The 21,400-nt window shown below is 35.7% G+C and overlaps 1 protein-coding gene and 2 pseudogenes across 3 annotated transcripts; all 3 read left to right on the top strand.

Annotated features, from left to right (window-relative positions):
- The first annotated feature begins 1,825 nt into the window (after positions 1 to 1,825).
- On the top strand, positions 1,826 to 6,424 carry LOC147401078 (proline-rich receptor-like protein kinase PERK13; annotated as a pseudogene). Its single transcript, XR_015178252.1, has 8 exons — positions 1,826 to 2,040; positions 2,381 to 2,730; positions 2,911 to 2,997; positions 3,362 to 3,432; positions 3,581 to 3,657; positions 4,156 to 4,303; positions 5,108 to 5,269; positions 5,700 to 6,424. The product of XR_015178252.1 is annotated as a proline-rich receptor-like protein kinase PERK13 (transcript).
- Positions 6,425 to 10,675: 4,251 nt separating this feature from the next.
- On the top strand, positions 10,676 to 12,160 carry LOC147401079 (putative glucan endo-1,3-beta-glucosidase At4g16260 pseudogene; annotated as a pseudogene). The gene is made up of 2 exons (XR_015178326.1): positions 10,676 to 11,862; positions 11,982 to 12,160. The product of XR_015178326.1 is annotated as a putative glucan endo-1,3-beta-glucosidase At4g16260 pseudogene (transcript).
- Positions 12,161 to 16,938: 4,778 nt separating this feature from the next.
- LOC147401080 (dof zinc finger protein DOF5.6-like) lies at positions 16,939 to 19,753 on the top strand. The gene is made up of 2 exons (XM_086441550.1): positions 16,939 to 16,977; positions 18,462 to 19,753. The coding sequence occupies exons 1-2, from the start codon at positions 16,954 to 16,956 to the stop codon at positions 19,341 to 19,343; spliced, it is 906 nt and encodes a 301-aa protein (XP_086297676.1). The 5' UTR covers positions 16,939 to 16,953; the 3' UTR covers positions 19,344 to 19,753.
- Positions 19,754 to 21,400: the final 1,647 nt, after the last annotated feature.

The raw sequence follows: 21,400 nt of genomic DNA on the forward strand, positions 1-21,400 counted from the left end.
ACCCAATCGCTTCTTACCATCTCAGCTTACCCTTGGTGGGTAACAAGATTCTTTTACCAGATTCAAATCTTTGAGATAAGATTTTATTATCGTTATTGTTTCATTAAGTAAAAGAAGTGAGGATGGTTTTTAGAAAATAACATAAATTTTTGTAAAAGAAAATAAATTATTATTTTAATAATTAAATTAATGGAACATTTTGAAGTTATTTCTCATAAATTTATCAGAAGACCCATTTCAGTGGTGGTGATATCTTACTGACATCCACATTAATGGACGGCCTAGATATGAGTAAGAGGTTGTGGTCAAACATGGTTTTACACGAAGGAAGGTCAAAGGATGTCTTATCACTAATTATATTTTTAAGGAAAATCCTGGGGGCACTTTATTTTTCACAGTGATTTTCACTGTGTTGATGTGCTTACCATAGATTTTTTTCTCGAGATACGAGTGAAAATAATTTAGGATTATGTGCAGACCTCCACGTCAGAAATGTGAGAATAGCAGTAAATCCAAATGTCACCCCAGCATTATTCTATTTTTAAACTTCAAACTTCAAACTACAGCAACTCATTAGCTGAAGTACTAAGGGAGAAAATGGTCATTTTGCGCTCACTTTCTGCTCGCGAAAAACAGTTCAAATTCAATAACTCATCTCTAAGATTATTAAAATTTTCAAAATGTCGTTGGAATCAAAATAAACGCGGGAAACTATTAACTGTCATGAAGCACAAAATATGTATGCGCACGAAGAAAGGATAAACCAATAGAAAATCTAATTTATTCAGAGAGTTAAGTTAACGCTCCCACTTTTAGGAATGAAGAATAAAGAACAATTTTAGGGTTGGTAGTGAGCAGATATCGGAATCTGGAAATTTTGCTAAATTTGGAGAAGATTTTTGACGCCTTTTCGGAGGAAACAAAATTCTATCTGAATTTTGTTAATGGAGGACGATCCTGTGCAGAATCGACTGATATAGATCAAACTTACACTTAAAATCAAAGTTGTTAGCTGAGAAAAATAGAAGAAAGGGAGAATGTTTGGCTCAGTGAGACAACTGGCTTCATTGGAGTTAGGGTTTACTGTTATTGCTCGTTCATTGATTTCTGTAGATATTGCTGAAAAATCAAATTAGGTTTATTATTTTTTTTAATTGGTCAGAATTTCATAGATTTAGGAGAGACTATGATCAAGTGAGAGAGTAAAAAACTTCTGCAAAAAGTTGTTAGCTGATCAGTAACATCAGAAGAAAAGAAGAATGTCGGGCTCTGATAATGATAATCTGAGATGGTGAGGGACCTCCTTCACCTGCAGATTCTCCTCCACTTGAAGGGGAAGGGCTATCACAGCCCTTAGAAGGGAACAATTCTACTTCCCCGCCAGAATCATGGATTACGACCCATCCACCAGATATTTCTTCATCTCCTCCTCTTCCTCCATCAAATTTAAATTCTACGCCTCCACTTCCACCATTGGGTTCCAACTAATCATTACCTTTTCCACCATCAAAATTGGGATCCTCACCATCTACGCCTCCACGCCATTCAAACTCTACCGCGTCTAACACTTCACAGTCTTTGCCCCTGCCACATCCGGCTTCTTCACCACCTTCACCCCCTGTAGGCTCTCCTTTGCCTTCATCACCATCACCACCACCCAATTCTACTGTTTCTCATCCTCCTCTAGCTGTCCCTAGCGAGTCAACTCCACCGTCTGGCACCTCCCCTGCACCGGCAAAATTTTTCTCCTTTGCCTCCTCCAGAAGTCCCTAACAGCCCTCCTCCACCGGATGCCAGAATCTTGGGATTACCACCACCAATACAAATGGTCTCCCCTCCATTGCCAGAAACTCCACCTAGTGTCAACCCATCTCCTCAGTCGCCTGTCTCACCACCAACAACTGCAAACCCTGTCCCTACTCCCTCAACTAAGGGCACACCTTCATCACCATCTATCTCAACTCCTCTGGCTTCTCAGACACTGATCCCAAAGTTGACCCCTCCTTCAACACCCTTCAATACCAGTTCTACCACTACAAGGCAATCCAATTCTAAATCAAGTGGAAGTTCTGAAGGCGGGACTTTTGCTGGTGTAACAGTTGAGGGAGTCTTCATCGTTGCTTTTGTTGCTTTTTTCCATCACCACAAGAAGGAAGAAGAGACGAGCACGAGCTTTTTCTTCCCAACATGGACCTAAGCCCAGTAGCTTATCTGTGAAACCAGGTAAAAGACTATAACTATAGATTTTTTCTGATGCAAGAGTTTGATGATTTAATATTTGCCTTCTTCTTTGAATTATTAGTAGATGGGTATTACTATAGATAGCAACAAACAGCAGAGAGTTTTGGTCAATCAGATGCAATTGGAAACAGCAATGAAGCTATAGAGGTGGAGCGCCAGATGCATGTGTAATAGGGAGCATAAAGTTGAGTTTCAGCTATGAAGAGTTAATGACAATAACTAATGGATTCTCTCAGCAAAATGTTATTGGAGAGGGTGGATTCAGATCTGTGTACAAGGGTTGTATGTCAGATGGGAGAGTAGTTGCAGTTAAACAGCTTAAGGTTGGTAGTGGACAGGGGGAGCGGGAATTTAGAGCTGAGGTTGAGATTATTAGCCGTGTTCATCATCGGCATTTGGTTTCGCTGGTGGGCTACTGCATTGCTGAACATCACAGATTGTTTGTCTATGAGTTTGTTCCAAATAATAACCTTGATCATCACTTGCATGGTGAGTTTATCGATATTTAAAAGAACAAATAGGTGTTATCTTCGCAGTAGCAGGCAAGCTGGTATAGTCAGTTGGTGGTGATACCAACTGTCTTGACCCACTTGCCTACCAATTTTGTTTTTGATAATAGCTAATATATTATTGAAGGTGCCAGCTTGGTAATTGACACATACTGTTCAGGGAAAGGAGCACCTGTAATGGAATGGTCAAAATGAGTTAAAATTGCAATTGGTGCTGCTCGTGGTTTAGCATATCTACATGAAGCTTGTACGTAACACTTGATGTATCATCATTTCTATACTCCTACACTCTTAACATGCCAACCTTACTGTGGTACTAGGATAAAATCTTCATCTCTTCATTTATTTTTTCTACCAGTAGCATTTATACATTATTAGAAGGCCTTCTTGAGGAATATCTAGCTATTAGTTCAACAAACTTCATCCCCACACCGAACTTGTGGTCCACAGATATAGTCATACAATGTAGATATCTGCATGTGAACTGGACTTCCTACGTGTTATGCTTGGGGGTCTTCTGACACTTACTTGTGTAACTACACCAGGTTCAATGTTTGTACATAAATATTGCAAATGTTTGACTTGTTGCATGTTTTTCTGTTGGTTTCCAGGTCATCCACAGATCATCCATAGGGACATCAAGACGGCAAACATCCTACTAGACGAGACTTTTGAAGCACAGGCAGACATATATTGTGAACCTTTCCACCATTTTTTTTTTCTGAGCTTATATCACTTGAGTGCTTCACAATTACTTTTTCATTTTTTTCCTGTTATTCTTTTTGAACACCAATACCTAGATCTTAACCTAAAACACATTCAAAATACAGGTTGCAGACTTTGGGCTTGCAAAACTAACAAATGAAACTCAGACCCATGTATCTACTCGTGTTATGGGGACATTTGGGTAGGTTGCATATTATTTGTGGACATGTGTTTTGACATTTCTAGTTTTCACTTTGAGTAGTCCCAAATGGTAAGTTTATAAATGGCAACTACCATCATATAAGAAAAATATCTGGATATGGGAGCACATGCAGGGGGGCAGGACCAACCATTCAGTGGATCTCCACTAGAGATTCACACAGATAAAAAAAAAAATTAATCTGATCAGATATTGGGAACGCCTAATCTATCACATATTTTTGGATTGTAAAAAAAATCTGGTGAATTGTCTAGATAGAGGTAACCCATTATATGTTGCAGTCATCCATGAAGGGTGATTTTTTGAACTTGAAGATTTCTTAGGTTGGACATATCAAATGATGGTCCACTCCTGCAAGAATGTATCCTCACATTCCTGTTAGTGATGTTAATAACGCTTATGATACATTGGGTTCTTAGTGCACATGGAAAGCTAATATATTCAATTGATCACTTCCCTGATATTCAGTCTTGCTTCCAGACATATGGCACCAGAGTATGCATCCAGTGGAAAATTAACTGAAAAGTCTGATGTGTTCTCATTGGAGTTGTTCTTCTAGAGCTTGTGACAGGACGTAAACCTGTTGATCCGACCCAGCCTTTTGGGAGATGAGAGTTTAGTTGAATGGGTAAGGCATAAACCATGGAAATTTTTCTCTCTTTCTTCCCAAGAATATGGGTTTTGTTTCAATTATCTAGGGGGTGAAAAATATTATTACTCTCTTCATGGTAGTATCCATGAAGTATTATGAAAGGTCATACATGCTAAAGTATCTCGAGGAATCTTGATTCTTCTTACTATCCTTATGGCTTGTATAATAGGATCGTCCAAGCAGATATAGGACCATCTAATCTTCTTCTGGATTCTTGTATAAGCTGTATTATCTGTGTTAAAAACAATGAGAAGAACCCCCTTTTTTGAAAACATAAAATTAGCCATCAGAAACCCTTATTGGACAGTTGCTGGCACTAATTTTTCTTTTGTTTTATTGTTTAGTAACTGATGTGTATAATGATGCTATAGCATTGGGCACCATGCCCGTCTTTCTGGAGTTATGAGCATCTGAGAACTACTGTCCATGTTGTTCTAAACACGTCCCTTTGTTCAAGTTATGTAGCTAATAATGTTCCTTAGAGGAGCTATTATGTGGCATGGAAGAACCTTGACTTCATGATTAGATTCGATTAAAACAAGGAACTGTGCATATCTTTAATATCTCATCAAGCCATTTTAAAAGCATGTCTAAATCTTGCCCAAAGTTTCCCTCGATTAATACTATACTATTTGTATTGGAGGTCCTTATGACTGGAACAAGACACGTAGAAATCCAGATCACTCAGAACCTCCTTATGAGCTGGTTTCCAAGATGCCGGCATTATTATCCTGAATCTATTTCATTCCCTCTGAGCATCTTTCTTCTTGTCTTCTGCAGGCTCGTCCACTTCTTATTAGTGCTCTTGATACCGGTGATTTTGCAGAGTTAGCTGATTCAAAGCTCGAAAAGAGATATGTAGAGAGCGAGAAGTTTAGAATGATCAAGTCAGCCGCTGCTTGTGTACGTCATTCAGCTCCAAAGTTGCCCCGCATGGTGCAGGTAATTAAAAACAAATAGCCATCTTTAACTTTCCTTGTTCATTACTCTGTTTTATACCATTTCGTCTTATTTCATTTACTAAGTGAATCAAAATGAATAAGATGCTCAATGTAAAACATAAACAATGAAATTTTACCATCAATTAAATGTTACACTCCTGCTGTTTTCAGAATAGTTAGGATCCAGAACAGTGTCCCGTTCCTATAATAAAGATACGGTGTCTACATGGCACATTTTTGTTGGATTTTAAAACACCTAGGGCTCTTAACCAAGCCGTGCCCGCAGTCCGATGTATTTGAACTCCAATAAAAATGTACCACATAGACACCATACGTTGTTACAGGAACGGGACACCATTTGGATCATGACTCTTTTCAAAATTATTACTGTCTTAAATAACTGTTGAAATCTTCTGTTGCTACTCGCACAGGTAGTAAGAGCATTGGACACTGAGGGTGACATGCCAGATCTCACTGATGGGGTGAAATTCGGCCAGAGCACTGTCGACGAGTCTGGCCAATATAGCACAGAAATTCATAGGTTCCAGAGGATGGCATTCGGTAGTGGGGACAGTTCCGTATACGAAATGCCTAGTGGGGAGTACAGTTCTAAAGAGGTACACAGTACACCTCCACATTCTTGGAGGCCCGGGCAGTCTGGTTCACTTGAGTTCCCAAGTAGTGAGTCAGAAGCTTATGCCATGAACCCACAACGTAGTGCAAAGTACTAATGAAGTCCATGCCAGCTATGGAAACTGCCAGTTCAGCCAAAAGGGAATTTTCTTACTCCCAACACAGTAGATTCTTCTTCAGATGAACTTATCGACAGTGTCAAAGAAGTAGAGGGTGTACCCTTTTGATGGTTCCTTTGATGGGGTGTGATGATTGTATCGATGTGGGGAAGGTTGATGAAGACTAAAACATTCTTTCGAGTTTTATTTATAAATTTCATTATTCTTTTTCCCTGTCATTGTAAGAGGCAATTTGCAGGGCATGGATTCAGGTCCTTGTATCTCTTTCGACGAAAGCATTCTTTCTTTGTCATTAATATTGGTGTAATATTTTCTTTTTGTTAGATAAACGAATTCATATTAATGTAAAAACCAAGTATACATTCATTCTCCAAACTCTACCAACATCACAAGTTGGGGAAGAGCAAAACGAAACGTCTTCTTGCTCTCTCTCTCTCTCACTCACTCACACAAATACTGTTTCTATTATTGCGGGTTGGACATGTTTTTTGATATATGGATATTTGAAGTACTATTTTATTTTCACCTTAAATGAAAGGTATGTTAGGAGCTTGAGTTCATGTGTATTCTTAGTGTGTACTCTCCTCATTATCCACAGACATATACATCTGAGACAGTACATAGTAGTATGTATATGTGTTTGCATGTTTGTTTAGTTTCATTTTGACATATTTATGTATCTCTAAAAATGGAACCTCCACACTGCTATACCTTATTTTTTGATTTGTTCCTAAAATTAATCAAATAATCTTGTTCCATTCCATACTTTGGAAGAGAAATTTTGACTTATGAGCCATCTCCAGCTCTAAAGTATCATTCAATCTCAATTCATCTCAGGTGAAACGTCTTGCCATTATCTTTTATTTGGATATCTTCTAACATAGTTTGTCTTGGTTTTTCAACTTACCAGGGCATACCCCGAGACCGATATCTTAAATTCTTGCTCATCTCGAATCAGTTCCTTAGAAGGTACTATTTCAAGAATTTACTTCGATGGTCGACCTGTTGACCATTTATTCTGCAAGTCTTACTTTTGAGTAGATAATATTACATGTCAATACCAAACATGATCACAAATATCAAACACAAAAAAAAATAAAATAAAATGAAACAAAGAGCTTCTGATGTAAAAGCTGCAGACAACATTGTATTGTACATGAAGAAGCTTGTTTGTTTCTCTTAATCTTCATGCACTTGTTCTAGCTTCCAAATTTTCAGTATGTTTTGGTTCTCCTTTGGTTCCACCATTTTCAGCATGTCTAGGCTCTTTTTGTTTTCCATGGCCAACAGGTTTCGCTGTTGGAATCCCGTTCTTGAATCCAAATTCAAGGTCACTTTCTTTGGGATGATAGTTGCAGTCACGCCTACCCTTTGTTTGAGAGAAACGGCGAGAACAGATTTGGCCAATGCAACAAGCAGCGACTGCTAAAACTATTACAACAGACAAGACTATGAAGACTGGGCCGAATGAGCCCTTGGAATGAGAACCTGGCTGTGTGGTGACCGTATTTGGGTAAACTACAACTGGCGGAGAGAGCGACATTGTCGGGTTCTTCACCTTGAATTAGAGGGTGAAGTTGGTTTCTTGGTTTAGTATGATTTCTCTATAAGTCTTGTGCTTTGAGTGCGTAGAAAGGAAATTCGAAGAGAAGTCATGGAAGGAACAAGAACATTGCTGCTGAAGTAGTGTTCAATAAGTATGAGTTGTGATCAAGTTTTGAATTTGAAAATAAGGGACTTTCTTTAATAAAGACAAAGGTGAAGAATAAAGATGTTCCTTCTCTCTCTCTCTCTTTTTGGGTTGAAGTAAGGGTTACTGCATTTGCTTTGAGATGAGAGAAAGTGAAGGTTTGGAGCCTTGGTACATAAATTTCAAGGCTGCATGATAAATGGGTACATGTCGCATGGGGAAGGCTGCAGAGAGCTACCTTTTTTGCATTGTGGTGACAAGGGATGAACTCTTGTACAAGTCTTTTACAAAGAAAGTGTCAAGGAATTGTACCGATCAATATGGACCACACAATCTATAGACCTTACTGTTCCCCTCGATTCGAAAAAACTCGATGTCACTATCTGCAATAATGGTTGAAATGAATAGTTCAAAATTTTCAACCCCAACGGGTTGGCCTAGTGGCAAGCCAAGCCTTGATAAGCTCCTCAGGAAGAGTAGGTCAAGTATTCGAAACCCCACAAAGCTATGAATTTCTTGGGGCCACTCTCCAGGGTTCGGTTGGTCCTCTACTCAACCTGTTGCATGTAGGACTTTCCGAGGGGTGGTGCATGTGACCGCGGGATTAGTCCCACCCAATATCAAAAAAAGAAAAAGATTAGTTCAAAATTTTCAAATTCGAGTATATTTTTAACAAGGTTAAGAATGTCATTAAGCAATGATTAGTTTAATGGAGTGGTCCCAAATATTTGCTTTCCTTCCTCCTTTTCGTTTGCAAAGAAGGGTTCTACTAGCTTGCGTTGCTAGAATGTCTTTATTTCCCATTGAATATAGGCAACCATAGGTGTTGTACAGATCATTTTGAACATCTTTTGGAGAAAGGCCAAAGAAATATTTGATAGAGCATGTGAGCATGGATCCCTGGTTCTAATGATTATGTAACGTAAAACAATCGAGAAACACAAGATTTACGTGATTTTTTTAAACTTACGTCTACCACCGATGAGATAGAAGTGAGTTTCAAATATCCATGTTTAAGTTGTTGCCCAACTAAAGTAAAACCCAACCCATGATAGGTAACTCAATGGTATTAACCATGGAAATTGTTGGTCACACCATGCTTAAATAATTTTTTCACGACATTTTAGACTATTCAATTTGGTTTCTTATGAGTTCTAGATGTTTTCCTATCATAATTATTTTCAATTTATGCTTATATCATATATTGGGGTCACTAACATATATCCTATTTTGCCATTCTACTCTACTTCGAGCCAATACTTAGGTAACATATTTTCTAATGTACTTTGGAAACTTTCTTGTTCTAGTAAATCTCCAACTAGGTTTTTTTTTTTTTTTTTCTCTCTCTATCCCCCCACCCCCCTTCACTTTTGTTTTGTTTTGTTTTTTGTTTTTTGTTTTTTTTTCCAATAATGATTTTCTGACGTCCCAATCTGACATACACCCCCTGACGTGGCATGGGCTAGAACCATAGATCTTTTTTCCTAAGATACACAACTGCACATATTTATGGGAATGTATAGTTGTGTATCCCAAGGAAAAGGATCTACAATTCTAACCGATGCCACGTCAATGGGTGTATATCAGAGGAGACTTCAAAAAATCACACTTTTTTTTTTTTTGAATAATGGTTTTCTAACACCCCCTCTAACATATGCCCCCATGCCACGTCAATGGGTGTATATGAGAGGAGACTTCAGAAAATCACACTTTTTTTTTTTGAATAATTATGATTTTTTGACACCCCTTCTAACATATGCCCCCATCATAGAATCGTAGATCATTTGCCTCGACATACACAAAATCATAAATCTTTTTCTTGTGATGTGGGTGTCATATTATCATGATCCCCCCCTCTCCCCGCGCCGCGCATGAGAGATTCTTTGATAAATAAAAGAAGAAAAATGAAAAGATAAAGTGAATCGATTCCATAGCAACATAAAAAGAGTAGAAAGCCACAGAAGGCGTTGTAAAGTACCCCCGCACAAGCCTCCAAAAGATACACTTTCTCATTTATTTAGTACTTTGGTACCTCAGTGGAACAAGTATTATAATCACAAAATCATTACTTTTAAAATTTATTGAGTTGACTCAATTGGTTTTTTAAGTGACTCATCTCAAAAACTCAATAAACAATTTATTGAGTCAATTTGTAAAATCGATTGAATCACTCATCAACTCAGCCAAGTAAGCTGGAAAATGAAACGAGTCAAGCCAAAAACTCGATCAATTTATTTGGTTATATATAATATTTTATAGAGAATAATAAATATTTTTAGATATTTAAATAAATATATAATTTTATTCGATACATCTGAATTGACTTGTGAGTTTGAAACTCGAGTTGAGTCGAGTTTTTCAGTCTTAAAACTATCTTCAATATAAAAAGGTAAAGCTATCTTTATTGGATCACCACAATTATTTACAAAACTTTACGACGCAAGAAATAGAAATACAAAAACGGATTTTCAAAGAAATAGGATTCGAGCTTTTTTTCTCGGACGAATACAAAAATTTCTTTATTTCTTTCTCTTTTAAAGCTTTTTTTTATTTATAAAGATTTTTTTTTTTTCTCAAAATTAGTTGGCCTCATGGGCCCAATAAGTCCGAACCCCAAGTCCAGGCCCAACTCCTCTAAATAAACGAGATTAGCACAACCAAGCCCAAAAAGGATTGGGGCTTAATTACCGTGCTTAGTCTGGTCAATAATGAACCCAATTTCCTTCCCCAAGCCCGGCCCAAATCCACTCATTGACAGCCCAACACATGAGCTCCAATCCAGGTGTAAATTTGTAGAACTCGCCAAGTCAGCATCTCGATCTCTACGCTTAATGTCTTAAAAAGCAAAATTCCCAATACTTCCGCAACGGTCATCTAATTTGTGAACGACATTTTGTAACGGCTAATTCAATGGAACTACTCTCGAGAAATCAAAAACTTAATAATAGAAAAAAAAAAAAAAAAAAAAAAACTACAACGTTTAAATAAAACAAACTGAAAGAGAATCAAACCTCACTTTCTCATATATATAATTCATCCATTAATCCTTCACTTGGGAACTCAAATCTCTTGATCTTCTTCAAAGTTCAAATCATGCAAATCCAACACACCTCTCTCGTCTCATTCCTTCTTGTAATTCTTCTTTCTTCAACAACAGCTTCTGCAACTACAGGCGTCTGCTATGGTGGAGTTGCAAACAATCTCCTTCCACCATCAGATGCAATCAACCTCATCAAATCGAATGGAATCTCAAAGATCCGACTTTTCAACCCAGACCCAACAATCCTTAGTTCTTTCTCTCAAACAGGAATCGATTTGATGATCGGTGTCCCCAATGAGATTCTCCCACAAATCGCTAATGCATCCCCTGATTTCTCAATCGAATGGCTCAAATCCAATTTCCTTTCACACGTGTCTGCAGATCAGATCCGTTACATCGCTGTAGGAAACGAGATCTTCTTGAAAGATCCATTCTATTCTTCCTTCATCGTTCCCGCCATTAGAAACCTTTATAAAGCTCTGCAAACCCTAAATCTTGCAGAAAAGATCAAACTATCGTCACCTCACGCTGCATCGATTCTCTCAAATGCGTTCCCTCCTTCAGCTGGATCTTTCGATTCATACATCCTTCCCCAAATGGTTCCTCTCCTGCAATTTTTAGCCGAAACTGGAGCTCCATTAATGGTGAACATTTACCCTTTCTTTAGTTACATAAACAACCCTAAAGACATTTCGTTAAACTACGCACTATTCGGTTCAGATGCGCCTACGGTGCAAGATAGTGGATTGGTGTACGATAACCTCTTCGATGCAACCATAGATGCTTTTGTTTCCGCTATGGAGAAAGAAGGGTTTACAGGTATTCCTGTAACGGTAACGGAAACAGGGTGGCCAACGGCAGGAGGAGAGGCTGCAAATCCTGTTAACGCGTTAGCTTATAACGGTAACATTATTAAACGGGGATTAAACGGCGTTGGGACACCAAAAAGGCCTGGATTTGGTGTGGAAGTGTTCTTGTTTGGTTTATTTGATGAGAATGAGAAGAGTGGAGAGGAATTTGAGAGACATTTTGGGATTTTTAGCTCTAATGGAGTCAAGGCCTATGATCTCAACTTCAATTAGAGATCTCATTCCAGCTCTAATTTCTGTGTGGTGTGTATTTATTTGTTCATTTTGGGTGGAATATTAATTTTTGTGGTTTGAAAATTTGTAATTTGTACCAATTAATGGTGTTTTATATCTCTAAAGATCGAATTTAAATTCTTTTGCAGACTCCATTCCTAAATGTGATGCAAAAGAGCTTAATTTCGAAAGGCCTTCAAACATTGAATAGAAAAATATATAGAACCGTGATAATCGGACTTACCCATGTAGCATACTCAATCTGACACTCCCAACATGATAGCCTCGGGAACCATAGATCTGGTTCTCTCGGGCTATAGAAATACGGTTCCCCATAAAAAAAAAAAAGTGCAGTTGTGTATCCCGAGGAGATGGATCTATGGTTTCTAAACCTATCACGTCAAGGGTGTTGATTAAGCATGCCATGTGAATAAATTAGATGATCACATTACGGATGTGGATGTGTGTATCAAAGATGTTTTTCATTGAGGTACGAGTAAGAAGATCTTCTATGATACTATTTTTTTTCCTTTAGTTCCTTGTAATTAATTTTTCATGGTCAATCATTTAGAATCATAGAAGTTTCTTTAAAAATCATTAACATCTCAATCCTCTAGATTTTATATAGCATAGATTAGATTGGAGAAAAAAAAATTCAAACGTACAGTCAATGAAACCCCAAACATAAACGGTGTTTATTTGTTGTTTGGACGACATGAAAAGATCTCAATCGTCCAAATTCACTATAGATAATTGTAGAGAAAAAAGTACGATAGAGTATCCGCTCACAATAAATAAATAATTAACTCTACATATTAAAATTTAAAAGTGGATTTCTTCATTTGATGCTTTGTAGAGCCGTGATAAATTGACGTGGCAAAACATATGCGGTCTGAGTGGCAATGGCATAGAATCATACACACGAAAAATGTCAACAATTATGTGCCCTTATCACGTCAGCCACGTGCAGACCACATGATATGTTTTGCCACATCGATATATCATTAGTCTACCTGATAATATCGATTATGGATTGATGTAGAGATGATAAAAATGCGACAAACACATGATACACATGGAGAGTGGTGGGGTACCCATCAAAAGTTAGGTATCAGTCCTTGGTCCTAGGTATTTTTACTAGATTTTTCTTGGTGAATCGTCGTCATTATTAACAAAGTTTTGTCTCAAGGATTAGGGGTTGGTTAAATAAATATTGTGATCACACTCTATTTGAACATAATTACATCATTTTGTTGTATTTGTAAAGTGACTAATAAATTATTAAAAAATAAAGATTTCAAAAATACATAAGAATTTACAAAGAACATGAAAACCAAAGAAAGATCGAATCCCACATGTCATGGAAGGGATAAGAAAACATTAATCTCAAATCACATCTGAAACTCTTCATCGAACAAGTGGCTGACATGAGAGGATATTTTTATAAATGTCTGAAAAAATTGGGAGTACATCCATTTATAGAGTATTTTTCTAGTAGTTCGTTATATCGATTTTTCTACAATTGAGAGAGTATTACTTTGAGAAGAAAAAAAAATAACAATATAGTTGCCTAGGATTCATGCCTTGGATCATATTTAAGAGAAGAAAAAAAAATCTCTTCTAGGTCTGAATCAGGACTTTAATGGTTTCTACAATTGAGAAAGAGTTGCATGTTAAGAAAAAGAAAATAACATCACAGTCCTCATTCATGCTTTAGATCATATTTAAAAGAAAAAAAAATCTCTTTTAGGCCTAATTGATAGCTTTAATGGCTATTGAATTCTCAAATTTAAAAAATGGAGTCGCGATCCAAAACAGTGTCTACGTCGCATGTGTTCATTGGACAACAAACACATTGGTTTGTGTGCCATATAGAAAAATAGTTTGATTAGGAGTCCAATGTGTCTTAAACTCCAACCAAAACACAAAATGTAGACATTGTCCCAATGCTATAGGAATGAGACACCGTTCTCGATCTTGACTCTTTAAATAAGTATCTTTTGTTAGTTTATCAATGTGACATTCTCTCAACCCTTGAAAAACATTATAAGGAGCTAGAAAGGATTTTTTCCAAAAAAAACTCAATACTAATCCTCATAATACTTGTACCTAACCTCTAAAAACTTTATACTTTTTTTTCTCACATCTCATCTATGTATTTGATGAAAGGCCACAAGTTTGTGTTTGACATTTACAAAAAAATAAATAAATTGATAAATCAATGACATGATGCCACTTGTTCAAACAAGAGAGTAAAATCCTTAGACTTAATCGCTTAATCATGTTCTTGCAATTTTATTTCTTTCCTTGCATATAAACAATTAGTATAATTATTTTTAATGGATCGGGTTATGTAGACAAACATCAAGACAAATTGTTTTTTCCTATATGGGTTAAAAGTTTTAGAATGACTTGATTTTTTGCAAGAATGATTTCTATGATGAGAACATCATCTTCACAAAAAATCAGCCCATTCTAAAATTTCTAACCCTAGTTTATAATTTGAAGAATAATGGACCGTCAATTTTTTATCATTAGTTTGTAACCACTCTTAATGGGGTTAAAAGTTTCGAAAAATCAATCCATTCGAAAACCTTTTTTACAATTTTATCTATTGAACGCTATCCATTCTTCGTTCAATATACATCATGCTATTGATTCCTTAAATTATTACAATTTTTTTTTTCTTTTGTTGACAACAAATTATCTAAGGAAAATGTTAAAGTAACATTGAAATTGACATCGTTTCAAACATTGCTAACATGGATGTGTCTATAAAACATGGTTTTTAAACTCGGTATCACGTCTCGTCTCGTTCAGCTATGATACCGAGTTGACTCGAACGATACGTCTTGTCTCGTTCGAGTTGTTTCGTTCGACATTGAGACAATGGTTTTTAACCATTTAAAATTTCTAAAAAAATTTAGAAATGATTCCTATTAAAAAATGAATCCAAAAAAATATAAAATTAAAAAAAAATCAATTTGGAAGTGAAAGAATAGTGAGTTGAGGCTTTAACTCATTTGTCTCAGTTAACTCGAACGAGATTTTGAAAATCTCGTCCGATACATCCTGTTTAACTCGTGAGCTAATCATTTTCTGCGTTGTTTCGTTTGTATCGCCCATGATATTGAAAAATATCGTCCGAGACAACTCGCTTATCTCACGATACGCGGTCGTCTCAAAATACTTTGTAAGTTAGTCTCGTTCAGCTTGGATATCAAGTTAACTCGGGCGATATGTCTTAGTCTCGGATGAGTTTAAAAGCTATGCTATAAAACCATAGATGTTTTTCATCGAGAAACAAGTGAGAAGCATTTATGATTTTATATGGTTATGTGCACACCAATGTCCCAAACGATGTCAATTTCAATGTGATTTTAAGGTGTTGTTTGTTAAACTGAAAAAAATAAGTATTGAATGACTTTAAGTGTTAAAAAAGTTGCTTATTTAGATGTCAAAATAGTGTTGAATTCATTAAAATTAAGCGCTAAATTCGTAAAATCATGTTTGTTATACATTGTTAAAACTAGTAAATTATCTTTTTTACCTTTACGATCATATTATACATTGTTTGCATGTTTCAAATGCCTATTTTTTATCAAATATAATAAAATATATTACTTCTTATAAAATTAAAATACAATTCATTTTTAAATAATAAGTGATACTCAAAGTTTCAATTTCTAAATAACAATTTTTATTTCTAAAATCCCACAAATTTCAAATTAAAAATAATAATGTCATACAAGTCATCAAAATTGAAATCAACATTGTCATAAAATATGTTCACACAGCACGCACGATCTTCTCTCTCGTAATAACAATTGGAACATCCCATCATCTTATTTCAAAAATAAAAGAATTTAACTTTGAATGAATAATTTTTTATGAAAATAAAGGATGTGTAATTATAAAAGCATCTCACGAATTAATAAAGGCACCCACACTATGGCCAATTTTTTTTGTCTTATATGGGTTAAAGTTTTTGGAATAAGCCATTTTTTAGTGAGGATGATGTATATAGTATGTAGATCATTCTCACAAAAAATTAGCCCATTCCAAAACTTCTAACTACATCAAAATTAGTTTTTTTTTTAAATGGATGATTTACGATTTTTGAACTTGTTTTGATGGGATTAAAAGTTTCGGGATGGACTGATTTTTGGTGAGAAGGATTTCCTCATTATAGAGATAATCCTCACAAAAAATCAACTCATTTTGAAACTTTTAACCTATATAAGACAAAACAATTAGGTTATGGTGTGGGTTTATTAATTTGTGAGTTGCTTATATAATCATCCATGGGATATAAGAGATATTATCCTTTTAAGTACAAAGACATACATGTTCATGCTGAAAAAGAGAAGTGTTTACTGTTTCAGCGAAAAAATTTAACATCAAAATAGTGTTGAATTTTTATTTATTTATTTATTTTCAATTATAAGCGTTGAAAATATAAAGTAAACAAACACGTTAATTTGACAAAAAATACTAAATGATTTTTTTTCAACCTTAAACACTGAGAATTAGCGCAAACAAAATGCGGATAACACGAATCATCCCCTAATATGAAATGTGGTTTGAGATTGGAGAATAAAGTATGAAGTGAGAATGTTTGAAAGCACTTGTCACGAGGGAATCGATCCTTTGCTTGGGAGTTGGATTTGGCAATTTTGAATGGTTTTCTCACCAGTGGGACCCACTCACATTGAGTCTACTTTCGGTTTGCTCTTTCTCGAGGACCCAAAAATTCTCCAGTCCTGTCACGTCGTATAACGTTAACGCCGTGATTTCTGACGTATAGCCATTGTGATTCCACACACTGTTCCATGAACGGTTCAGATTGTGACAGACCAAGACTACTATGCTGACATCATATCAATGACGCTAGTGATGCTGAGCCAAGTGGGGTCAACCCAAACCAGACAAGGTGGGTCCCATGGTAACTTGCCACCGACAGTCTCCTTTTCCTTCCTTCATATTCACCCACCAACACCAGTCCTCCATCTCTCTCTCTCTCTCTCTCTCTCTCTGAAGAAATCTTAAATGGAGTGTTTTTGAGAGAGAGGTCTGAGTATAAGTTATTTCTTTATAATTAACCAACTTTGCAGAGTTTGCATGGATACATCAGATTGGCTACAGGTATGCTATGGATTCATGTTAATTTGAGATTTCTATAAATAAAACTGATTAATTTATCATCTTCAAAGAGAAATGAGAAGGAAATTTAAAGAAAAAAAAAAATGGTTTGATTTCTTCTAGTCATTTTGTTAAATGCATAGTAGAATAAGTCTTTATAATGGCAGATAAGAGCCATTTTATATCCTAAGTCTGCAATTCGAGATATCAAAAAAATGAGATACAAAACCCATTCATGCTTGTTTCATAAATGGTGGAAATTAATCAAAAACAAAGAAATGTAGTATTTATATGTGTGATTATAAGAGTGCCTTGTTTTCATGCAATATGATCTTGGGCTGAAGCCCTTAATTATTATTATTATTATTTTGGAAGATACCTTAATTAATTGTATATATGTTAGTTAAATATAACCTAAAAATAAATGAAAAATCTAGTTGTAAGTGTTCATTTGATATTGTATGAGTTGAGATTCTTAATGCTTTAACTTAAAATAAAGCTATGGTGGAGGGGAAAAATTAATCCTAGATATTTTTCTTGGAATTGGCATTGCCATTACAAGTTGTAGCTTTCTATCTGATTTGATATTACTTACAAAGATGGAGTGACTTTGTTTTTCACTTCGCTGATGAGGAGGCCCGCACATAATCATAGATGCTTTTCACTCATATCTCGAGGAAAGGCATCTATAGTTCTGAGCACACTACCACAACAGTACAATGTGAAACACTGTGATAAACAAAGCCACTCCAAGATTTTCCTATTGGAAAAGATATATAAGGTATAGTTGTGTGGGATTGGCTGCATTTCACATTGTGTTGTTGTGGAGGTACGCACGGAACCATAGATGCTTTTCACTCGTATCTCGAGGAAATGCATATGTGGTTCCGTACACACCTCCAAGTCAACACAATATGAAATGGAGTTTAAGGCAGTCGCTCCAACATATTTTTTCAGAAAATCTTGGGGAGATTTGTTTTTCATTGTGATTCTCGCTATGTTGATGTGATAGCCATAGATGTATTACCTCGATATACAAGTGAAAAGTATCTATGGTTATGTGCCCACTTCTACGTTAGAAATGTGAGAATCGCAATAAATCCCAACGTCACCCCAGCATTACTCTATTTTTCCTATAGGGAATGTCTAACATCATTATTTTTAGACACATGTTATATACTATTTATTTTAAAAATGATTATATCATTATATGTATATTGCTAAGCATGCCAGTGAGATTATATTATATGAAGGAAAAGAATAATATTTTATTTGAATTAAAAAAAACCTTACAAAGTTCCCTATTTTCCCTAATAAGGTAAGTATAATAATAGAAGAAAATTCTAAATGAGAAATAAACTCTAACTAAACACAATCTTAATTTGATCAAATATTGTATCTTAATCTTTTGACCTGAAGTACTAATATACACCTTATTACATTGTAGCATAACTAATATTTGACTACTATTTTTTCATCCAAATCAGGGCACGGTTCACGAGGGAAACGGAATGGATTCATCCTCACTGTCCGATGAGATGATCACATGTTCAAGACCTTTGGTTGAGAGAAGGGTGAGACCTCAGCATGACCAAGCTGTCAAGTGCCCAAGGTGTGACTCAACATACACCAAGTTCTGTTATTACAACAATTATAGCCTCTCTCAACCAAGATACTTCTGCAAGGCTTGTAGAAGGTATTGGACCAAAGGAGGGTCACTAAGAAACATCCCTGTGGGTGGTGGGTGCAGAAAGAACAAAAGGGTTTCTGTTAAGAAATCAACTCATCCATCACTAATTAATCAAAACCTCAATTCATCATCATCATCCGCATCATCACATGATGCGACCGACCTACACCTTACATTTCCCCAATTACAATTTTCACATCTCAATTACAACTTACTAGCGAACTCTGGAGATCATCAAACAAACCCTAATCTCATGGACAATACAAGAGAAGTTGATTTCATGGAAAGTAAATTTGATTTCTTATTAGGAAACCCTAGAAGCTATGATTTCATGGGGAACAGTACTGACTTGGGTCTAGTAAGTGGAGTAGGTGATGTGGGTAATGGGTTCACACCTTCTAATTTCCATAGTTTTTGCTCTCCATTTAATATGTCCTTAAATGGGCACAATGAGAATTTGATGGAAACTTCTCAGAACTTAATGCTTCCATTTGAAGGAAGTGAGGATGCAAATGCAATTGAAATGAAACCAAACAAGCAGGTTTTGTCCCTTGGATGGCATGATCAAGGTTGCTATGATGTTGGAAGGGAATCCTTCGAATATATGAATGGTTTAGGATCGTGGGGTGGCACAATGAATGGCTATGGATCTTCTGCAGCAAACCCATCACTAGTCTAGAGTAATACAACTGTTTCTTAGTTCTAAGATAAGTCCATTGGAGGAAAGGTTTTTTATATTTTAATTTTTGGGTGAACATTAGAGAAAAAAAAAAAAAATTTATCATTCACTCTGTGTGTTTGAGTTTTGGTTTTCTTCTTTTCTTTTTGGGTCTCTTTTTGTTGTTAAAAGTAAAACATGCAAGGTTGTAATACAGAAGATGATACAATATTTGTTGAGTTTGAATTGCATCAGCCATGCAGTGGAGCCTGATATCTTAATTACTATTTCAAGTTTTATACTTCTTTTTTTTTTTTTTTGGGTCTTTGGTGATCATGTAGGTTTGTTGGGGCCCGCTTTTGAGGATTTTATTAGGCTTGTGTTGGGAAAATCTTTGTTGTTTCCAGTAGTTTGGAAGGGAAGCTTGAGAATAATGAAGTAGAAGGATGATTTAAATTATCTATAATTATGAATGAAAAAATTCAACCCAAACTCATCTACCTCTCAATTTTATTGCTTTATTTTTTGTGCAAATAATTAAATTACTATAGCCTGCGTGGACCAAGTAAAGATGATTGATCGGGGTGGGATGTGCATTTTAAGTGTTTCTGTTTTCTCTTGGAAAATGCTGGAATGACACAAAGGGAGACAAAAATGATATGGTGGCGCGCACATAACCATAACCATAGATGCTTTTTACTCGTATCTCGCAGAAAAGTATCTATGATAATGTGCACGACACCACATCATTTTGTCACCTTTGTGTCTCTGTTTGTGTCACCCCAGCACTACTCTTTTCTCTTTACCAAAAGAGTGGTGTGGTTATGTGCACAACCCACGTCAGACTTGTGAGAATCGCAGTAAATACTTGTGTCATTTCAGCATTTTCCATTTTAAAAATAGAGTGATGCTGAGGTAACTTTGGATTTATTGCAATTCTCACATTTATGACGTGGAGGTGTGCACATTACCATAGATGGTTTTCACTCATATCTCAAGAAAACAATCTATGGCTATCACATCAACACTGTGAAAATCAAAATATGATTAATTATAAGACATCCTTTGACCTTCATTAGTGCAAAATCATGTTTGATATCAGTAAGATATCATCACCATTAATATCGGTCTTCTGATAAATTTATGAGAAATAACTTCAGAATGTTCCATTAATTTAATTATTAGAATAATAATTTATTTTCTTTTACAAAAATTTATGTCATTTTCTAAATACCATCCTCTTTTCTTTTACTTAATAAAACAACAACAATAATAAAATCTTATCTCAAAGATTTGGATCGGTTAAAAGAATCTTGTTACCTACCGAGGGTTAGCTGAGATGGTAAAGAGTGATTGGGTTTGCTCCCCATATCATGACTTCGAGTTTCTACATGCCTCTTAATAGAAATGTGGGTACTTAAATGCTGTAACACATGACAAGGTATTAGATCTCATGTGCGGCCCCATCAAACAAGATTTCATTGTTGATGTATTGTCGATGCTCTATCAAAGCATAAAAGAATTGAATTGCCATGGGAAGAGATGCTCGTTTCTCACATTTGGGAAGAAGGGTAGTATCCAATGAGAGTCAAAAATGCACAACATAAGTTACATATTCATCAAAACCTTAATCCAAAAATTTAGGATCGCATGTTCAACATTTTTCTTAATTGAAGCCTTAAATATGTTGATAATTTTGATGTACGCATAGGGTTTTGATGAAAATTAAAGATTATTTCTAAGTTTTCAAAAATGAATCATCTTCAAACTCTAGGGTAACAAATTTTATCTTTCCTACTTAACTTCAAGATTCAATTCCTTTCCTTCAAACCTCTATTAGGAAATTGTTGTTTCATCAAACTCAGAGAACTAAGTCAAATAGGGTTTTGGGAAGTTTGAAAATGATGAAGTTAATAAGTATTTAAAAATATTAATAATAACGGGTAGATTAGAGAGCATGGAAAAAATGTAGTTTTTTTTTTTCCCATCTTTTTGTAGTAGGGCATTTCTGTCATTTTACAATAGTATCCTGGGAGAGACCCGGTCTGTATTTGACCCATATTTCATTTGGATCGACT

Source organism: Akebia trifoliata, chromosome 5 (assembly GCF_017979445.1).
Source record: "Akebia trifoliata isolate Shusen 1 chromosome 5, ASM1797944v1, whole genome shotgun sequence".
Taxonomy (NCBI): Eukaryota; Viridiplantae; Streptophyta; class Magnoliopsida; order Ranunculales; family Lardizabalaceae; genus Akebia; species Akebia trifoliata.

What these genes read in the sequence shown, in the direction of transcription:
- LOC147401080 (XM_086441550.1), top strand. Translation starts at nt 16,954, where the DNA reads ATGGATACATCAGATTGGCTACAG. An exon ending in ATACATCAGATTGGCTACAG is followed by an intron (nt 16,978 to 18,461) that starts GTATGCTATGGA and finishes CATCCAAATCAG; the next exon opens with GGCACGGTTCACGAGGGAAA.